Source organism: Myotis brandtii, unplaced genomic scaffold (assembly GCF_000412655.1).
Source record: "Myotis brandtii unplaced genomic scaffold, ASM41265v1 scaffold320, whole genome shotgun sequence".
In the NCBI taxonomy this organism is placed as follows: Eukaryota; Metazoa; Chordata; class Mammalia; order Chiroptera; family Vespertilionidae; genus Myotis; species Myotis brandtii.
The window spans coordinates 1,968,270-1,976,449 of record NW_005362270.1 but is presented as its reverse complement, the minus strand read 5'-3'; the positions used below and the strand labels follow the sequence as shown (position 1 = coordinate 1,976,449).

The 8,180-nt window shown below is 34.4% G+C and overlaps 1 protein-coding gene across 2 annotated transcripts in view; it reads right to left on the bottom strand.

The window, feature by feature from the left end:
• The window catches only part of STX17 (syntaxin 17), a 43,234-nt gene that overhangs the window by 28,042 nt on the left and 7,012 nt on the right, over positions 1 to 8,180 (bottom strand). For both annotated transcript variants that reach the window (XM_014543231.1, XM_005870653.2), the window contains exons 2-3: positions 7,336 to 7,516; positions 3,501 to 3,566 (exon numbers count right to left, since the gene is read on the bottom strand). In XM_014543231.1, coding sequence (XP_014398717.1) covers positions 3,501 to 3,566; positions 7,336 to 7,458 — 189 coding nt within the window. In that variant the 5' untranslated portion in view covers positions 7,459 to 7,516. The remainder of the gene's footprint in view (positions 1 to 3,500; positions 3,567 to 7,335; positions 7,517 to 8,180) is intronic.

Sequence of the window (8,180 nt, the reverse complement as noted above, 5' to 3'; positions counted from 1 at the left end):
GGGTCCTAAACAAAGACTGGGAAATCAGATGATATCAACATTTAAAATTTTTTTTATTTTTGAAATACAGTTTACATTCAACATTATTTTGTATTAGTTTCAGGTATATAGCATAGTGGTTAAGTAAATAATATACTTTACAAAGTGTCTTCCCAATATTTCCAGTACCCACCTGGAAGCATACAGAGTTATTTCAATATTACTATGTTCCCTTTACTGTACTTTACATCCCTGTGACTATTATGAAACTACCAATTTGTACTTCTTAATTTCTTCACCTTTTCCACCCAGTCCCCCAACCCCCTCTCTTTTGGCAACCATCAGTCTGTTCTCTGTATGTATGTCTGTTTCCTTTTTTAAAAAAAAATTGAATGTACCTGAGTGACACTGGTTAATAAAATTATGTTTCAGGTGTACAATTCTATAATACATCATTTGTATATTGTATTGTGTTCACCAACCCAAGTCAAGTCTCCTTCCATCACCATTTATCCCTTTACTCTCTTCTAACTCTCCCCACCCCCATTTCCCTCTGTATAAGTCTGTTTCAATTTTGTTTGTTCATTTATTTTGTTTTTTATATTCCACATTAAGTAAAATCATATGGTATTTGTCTTCCTCTGATTTATTTCTCTTAGCATAATACCCTCTGGGTCCATCCATATTGTCACAAATGTTAAGATTTTGTTCTTTTTTATGGCTGAGTAATATTCCACTGTATATATGTACCACTTCTTTTTTATCCATGTGTCTATTGATGGGCAGCTGTGTTGCTTTATCTTGGCTATTGTAAATAATTCTGTAATGAATATAGGGGTGCATATGTTCTTTCAAATCAGTGTTCTGGGTCATAAGGCAGTTCCATTTTTAATTTTTTGAGGATCCTCTATACTGTTTTCCATAGTGGCTGCACCAATCTGCATTCCCACCAACAGTGCACAAGTGTTACCTTTTCTCCACATCCTTGCCAACACTTGTTGATTTATTGATGATGGCCATTCTGATAGGGTTACATGTCAGAGGTTATATGTCATTGTGGTTTTAATTTGCATTTCTCTAATGATTAGTGATATTGAGCATCTTTTCATATGTCTATTGGCCATCAGTATATCCTCTTTGGAGAAGTGTCTATCTAGGTCCTCTGCCCATTTTTTAATTGGACTATTTGTTTTTTGGTGTTGAGTTGTATCAGTTCTTTATAAATTTTGGATATTAACTCCTTATCAGATGTGTCATTGGCAAATATCTTCTTCCATTCAGCAGGTTGCCTTTTTTGTTGTTGATGATGGTTTCCTTTGCTGTGCAAAAACTTTTTAATTTGATGTGGTCCCATTTTTTAATTTTTTATTTTGTTTCCTTTGCCCTAGGAGATATATCAGAAAAAATATTGCTGTGAGAAATGTCAGAGGTTTTACTGCCTGTTTGCTTCTAATAGTTTTAAATCTTACATTTAAGCCTTTAATCTATTTTGAGTTTCTTTTCTTATCTACACTAATAAAAGAGAAACATGGTAATTAGCGTACGACCGCTACCCTTTTCATTGGCTAATCAAGTTCTTTATAAATTTTGGATATTAACTCCTTATCAGATGTGTCATTGGCAAATATCTTCTTCCATTCAGCAGGTTGCCTTTTTTGTTGTTGATGATGGTTTCCTTTGCTGTGCAAAAACTTTTTAATTTGATGTGGTCCCATTTTTTAATTTTTTATTTTGTTTCCTTTGCCCTAGGAGATATATCAGAAAAAATATTGCTGTGAGAAATGTCAGAGGTTTTACTGCCTATGTTTGCTTCTAATAGTTTTAAATCTTACATTTAAGCCTTTAATCTATTTTGAGTTTCTTTTCTTATATGGTATAAGAAGGTTGTCTAGTTTAATTGTCTTTGCACGTTCAATTTTCCCAACACCTATGTTCTTGCCTCCTTTGTCAAATATTAATTGACCATATAGGTATGGGTTTATTTCTGGGTTCTCTATTCTGTTTCATTGATCTATCTATCTGTTTTTATGCCAGTACCATACTATTTTGATTACTACAGGCTTGTAGTATGATATGCACATTTTTAAAAGCAACACTAAACTAGAAAGGTTGGAATGCCTTCATTATTGAAAAAAGAGTTCCAACTAGAATTCTGTATCTATTGAAATTAGCAATCACACATGAGGGGAGAATAAAGGTATTTTTCAGTCACATAGTAACTTAAAATTTTACCACCAAGGTTCTCTTATTTGCAGAGCTACTGGAAGATATACTCCAACAAAACATTGGAGTAAACAAAAAATGAGAAAGATATGATATCCAGGAAAACAAGGACCCAACACAGAGGAGCAGCTCAGGAAGTTCCAACAAGCCTAGAAAGTAAGTCCAGATTGAAACTGGGGGAAGGGCTTCAGAAAAGAGTCTTCAGGATAAAGAAGTGATGTATTTGAGCCTATGAAAAACATTATTGACAGCATGTGGCAGAGATGTGCAGCATTTAAGGAAAAAAACCAATATACGGAAAGCCAGGCAATTTAAAAAATGAGGCAATTATTAACTTAAAAAACACACAAAATGATGTTCTATATTTCATTAATCTGGCTTAGCAAGAAACTATATCTTTATAATCAAATAATGAGATCCTAGTAACTAATTTAACCAAAAGTTATATCTAATTATGTAAGGGGGAGACAAGTAAAGAGCAAGATGGAAAGCTAGGTCTCCACCTATTATGGCAAGAAGTGAAGAGATCATGCCTAAACCTGATTAAGAAATACCAGTCTACACACTGTATTTAGGAATAGAGTTTAAAAAAAACAGAGAAAATGACCCAAATGATTAAAGGCTGTTTCTTCCAAGTAGGACTTGGAGATGGATAAGGGAAGGGTTTTATTAGACTTTTAATTTTATTTGGCTTTTAACTGTGTAAACATATTATTTTTAAAAATTAATTTTAAATAATTAAAATTTATTTATTAAAAAGCCAATAACTAGCAAAGAATAATCATAACACTATATTAATTCAAAAATATTACAGAGAGATCAATATTTTCAATTAGAAGAAACTCTCACAAAAGACAACATAATATATGCAAGGGACATGAACAGGCAATTTACAAAAGAAATATTACCATCCAAGAAGTATATGAAAAAAACCTTTCACATTTCAAAGCAATAAAAGAAAAATTCCAGATTAAAACAGAAAAATGCAACATTATTTTAATCTACTAATTAGCAAAAATTTGAGAAATGGGAAATATTAATGTTGGCAAGATTTTTGGAAAATACCATGATTGTGGGAATGTAAGTTGATATATCATTTCTGGAGGAAATTTTGATAATATGAACCAAAATCCTAAAAATATTTATGACATTTCATTCAGTAATTCCTGGTAGAAATAAATCCTTAAGGAAATAGTTCTCAATATGCATAAAAGGATTCAGCTACAAGGGTATTAATTTTAACAAAATTTTCTTAAGTCTGTCTTGTTGAAATTGATTTACTAGAAACATAGCCTTACCTGAACTGTACGTCCCGCATTGATATGCTCTTCGTGCAACTTGTCCCAGATTCTGCATCTCTGATACTACACAAGAGAGAGAGAGAGAAAAGGAACAAATTTTTTTTATCAGTAAAGCAATCATTACTAGCTACCACAAAAATCCCCAGTCACCTACCCAAACTTAAACATACTAGCAAGGAGGGAGGGAGGGAGGGAGGGAAGGAGAGAGAGAATTGAGAGACTACTGAGAAAAAAGAAAAACAAAGAATATGATTCTCATTATTTCATCTTAGCTGGAATGTAAGAGCTGGAGCTGCAGCTGCCATTTCATATGCAAGTTGTCCTGGCCAGTGTGGCTCAGTTGGTTGGAATGTTGTCCTGCACACCAAAGGGTGGTGGTTCGATTCCCAGTCAGGTTCAAACCCCAGTTGGGTTGCATGCAGAAGGCAACCAATTGGTGTTTCTCTCTCACATTAATGTGGTTTTTTTGTCTCTCTCTCTCTCTCTCTCTCTCTCTCTCTCTCTCTCTCTTCCTTCCCCTCTCTCTCTAAAAAAAAAGATAGAAATAAGTTGGGAATTGAACAGTGAGTTAAAAAGAGCTGGGGTCGCCCTGACCAGTTTGACTCAGTGGATAGAGCTACGGCCTGCAGACTGAAGGGTCCCAGGTTCGATTTCGGTCAAGAGCATGTACCTTGGTTGCGGGCACCTCCCCAGTATGGGGTGTGCAGGAGGCAGCTGATCGATGTTTCTAACTCTCTATCCCTCTCCCTTCTTCTCTGTAAAATCAATAAATATATTTTTTTAAAAATGCAATGCAAAAATAGGGAAAAGTCATTAAAAAAAAAGAGCTGGGGTCTTTAATGACTTTTGAGCTGCCACTGTAGCCCTAGACTGTCTCTATGAGATTAAAAATAAAAGCAAAAACAAAAACTTCTGTCTTATTTCCTACGCTATTCTGGAGTTTCCTGCAAACTTGCATGCTAACCATAGACTAATAAATCAGTACATGCTGCACAATAAGTTTTCCCTCAAATCCCTATAATCTGAAACAAAAAAATTTATGTTCCAAGCTTGTTGTTCGTACTCACTACTCTTAAGTCTATCTTACATTAGCCAAAAAAGTTGAATGCTAATCAAATCTATCACGTATAATAAAATGTAATGCTGAAGGACCTATGGAATATAGTCCCAGGTGTCCACAGCACACTACTCTCATTGTTTTCAGATATTGCAGAATCACTCCACTAAGGCTTACCTTCAATTTCCCTTCAGTCTGACTTTCTTCTTTTAAATTCATATTGGATGACTGATGGCTAACATAATAAATATTTTATCTTTCTACACTCTTCACCTAGGAAGAATATGCCTTTTTGAAAGTGAGGCACCATTAGACACCTGAAGTCCAAAATTAGTTCTTAACTCTTTTGTCCACAGTGAACACTGCTGCTTTTATATAATTTTACATTGCCATAAACTATCTATTAAGTTATGCTATTCAATCTTATATAGATACCAAATCACTTTCATAACTAAACTAGAAATCCTAGAATAAGTAAAATGATCAAGAGCATGGAATAAAACATAGATCAATATGAGTTTAACTGTTTAGCTTCAGACAATATCACTTATATTGTAAATTATAATTATTCTGATATTGTCTAACATTTTCACAGTAAGTAAAAATTTTACAAAAAGCTAGAGAAAAACTGTTCTGGCAAAGAACGTTCAATATAACTCTAGAATAATTTTCTTATGAAGTCTGGTATAACTAACCAAGTCAGTAATAGACCCATTCCTATCCCAACCCAGCTTTCTCTCAGGGTTCTGACTTTTTCACTGATGACTGGATGATACATGTGTTTAAGCTCTGAGGATAATGACAGCAGGCACTTTCAAATAGAATAAATATAAGAAAAAGGAAATCTAAAACATGCCAAACCTCAAATGTAAAATAGGACAATAAAGAGAAAAAATGGTCTCAGTAGACATAGTCTACTTATTTCTGCCTTTCATAATCAATTCTGCCAAATTCTTGTCATCTTTATAACAAAGCACTTCAAAATGAGCTCAGGAATTTGAACCAATCAATCAAAAGTAAACAACCAATCAATCAAAAGTAAACAACTCTATTTCTATACTGTTATAGTACTAAAAGAATGAGCCTTCCTAATTAAACAAAGCATGGAACCCTTTAATTTGTTCCTGCTCATGACCAGAATAACCAGTTTACTGGAGAACTCCCCCGTCCTTAAAAGTCATAGAACTGCCCCGAGTGACTCCATTGGTTGGAGTGTCATCCCATGCACCAAAAAGTTGTGAGTTGGATTCCAGTCAGGTCACATACCTAGGTTGTGGGTTCAATCCCCATTTGGGGCACAGAATCAATGTTTTTCTCTCTCACATAGATGTCTGTCTCTCTCTCTCTCTCTCTCTCTCTCTCTCTCTCTCAAATCAATAAAACATAGCCTTGGGTGAAGATTTATTTAAAAGCCATAGTACTTATTGCTTATGAATAAAACAGAAATTAAGGGATGACAAAATATGAATCTTGAATTTTAGATACCTTCATATTTGTTTTTTGTTTTTTTATTGCTGACACTAATATAGATGTCCCCCATTTTCCTCCCATTTGCCCTCCTCCACCCAGCCCCAAACCTCACCCCCACCAGGCCTTCACCCCATTATATACCTTCATATTTGTATGGAAATTTTCATTGTAATATTCTTGGCACTTATTTTCTATAGTTTTTTTTAAAGAAAATATGTTTTTATTGATTTTTTTTTTAAGAGAGAAAGGGAAAGGGAGAGAGAGAGATGGAAACATCCATTGGCTGCCTCCTGCACACCTTCTACTGGGGGTCGAGCCTGAAACCCTGACATGTGCCCTGACTGGGAATCAAATCTGCAACCTCTTGGTGCATGGGACGACTCTCAACCAACTGAGCCACACTGGCTGGGCTATTTATTTCCTATACTTTAAAAAAATACTTAAATACTAGGAAGACATATATATGGAGGAACAAGCTGACGCTCTTATAACTTGTATAAGGTAGTCAGTTCAGGGTGATAAATATTTTTGATAAAGGCTTAATGATCACTTCTACCCCAGATCAACGGAGGGGCACACAGCTTAAAATTTATAGTGGGGAAGGTTCTTTTGAAGGAGAAAATACCACTAATCTGCCCCATAGCAAATAAAGACAATATAACCTACCAAAATCAATGCTCAGTACTGAATAAACCTGATGTTCCCATAAATGCCACAATCATTCCACCAGACCCTGGCCAGTCCAGGTTCTATGCAACCTCCACCATAGTCCTTGAGACTAGTTCTTTCCTCTACCTATCTCCTAAACTGACCTCTAGGCAATATTTCTGAATTTGGGGCTTTCCTCAAAGCAGTGAAGTTGGGAAATTCCCTCATATCACATAATGATTTGCCTCTTTAATGCACCTGAAGAGATTAGGAGTGACTGATAGACACACATTCAAGGTTCAAAAAATTTGCCATGAGATGAATGAAATTAAGATAGGCCCCTTAGCCAAAGTCTGCCACCTTCACATTTTAGTGCATTATCAAATTGTATTTTAATTATTAACTGCTTAATATGTCAGTATGTACAACTAAAAAGATGCAGATCCTATTCTTATATCCCTTCCTAAAAAAAGAAGAATATGAGAGGGGTATTTGCAGAACAACAACAAAAAAAGCAGATGAAGGAATGTTGCTAAATCAATAGAAGCGAGATGTTTTAGCAAAGCTTATTTAATATTCTGAATTTAGCTAAAATGTACAACAAATATAAATCTGAATATGTACATGATTTTTTGTGGTAGAAATGGAAAAAATTACCTTCTCAATATTTATCTGGTGCTTTCTTAACCTCTCCAGGTCTGTGGGGATTACTATTTTAATGAATTTCTGGATAGCTGGTTCAAGACGGCGTAATTTCACTTTTTCTTCATCTTCAGACATCCTAAAAAATGTTGTCTTTTACTTGCAACAACTGTCTTCTCTACTCATATAGAAAAACCTAAAAGGAAAATATTTATTTAAGAATGTTTTCAAATGAGTTCCTATTAGGTAATTTTATAATTTATTCTAAATGCATATTCAACTTAATGATGAACTTCAGTGACTTTTTTCAAGAAACCTTTTATTTTAAAACCTTTTTCTATGATCAAAAGTAATGTATATTTCCTTTAGAATGTTTAGAAAATATAAAAAATAAAATCAACAACATCTGCTCACCCATAATTAATTACCTACTCCTTCTATTTTGATGTATGTCTTTCCAGGTCTTAAAAAAATGAAATGGCATGGAACCATGGTGCACATCACACACACACACACACACACACACACACACACATGTATATGTATATATGTATGTAAATACCTTCTTTTAAAAACTAGGAGTATACTGCCCAAGTTTATATTTCTCAATGTATCTTGGACATTGAATAACCTTTTTGAAAAAGGTGTCAAGTGGTAAAACTGGAGGAAAAAATTCATTTTTAACGTTTCTGCTTATATCAAACTTCATTTTAATGTTATCATAATGTACCTATCCTATCTAATAATAGAGAAACATGGTAATTAGCCGTACCTCTGCTACCCTTCCCATTGGCTAATCAGGGTGATATGCAAATTAACTGCCAACCAAGATGGCGGCCGGCAGCCAGGCAGCTTGAAGC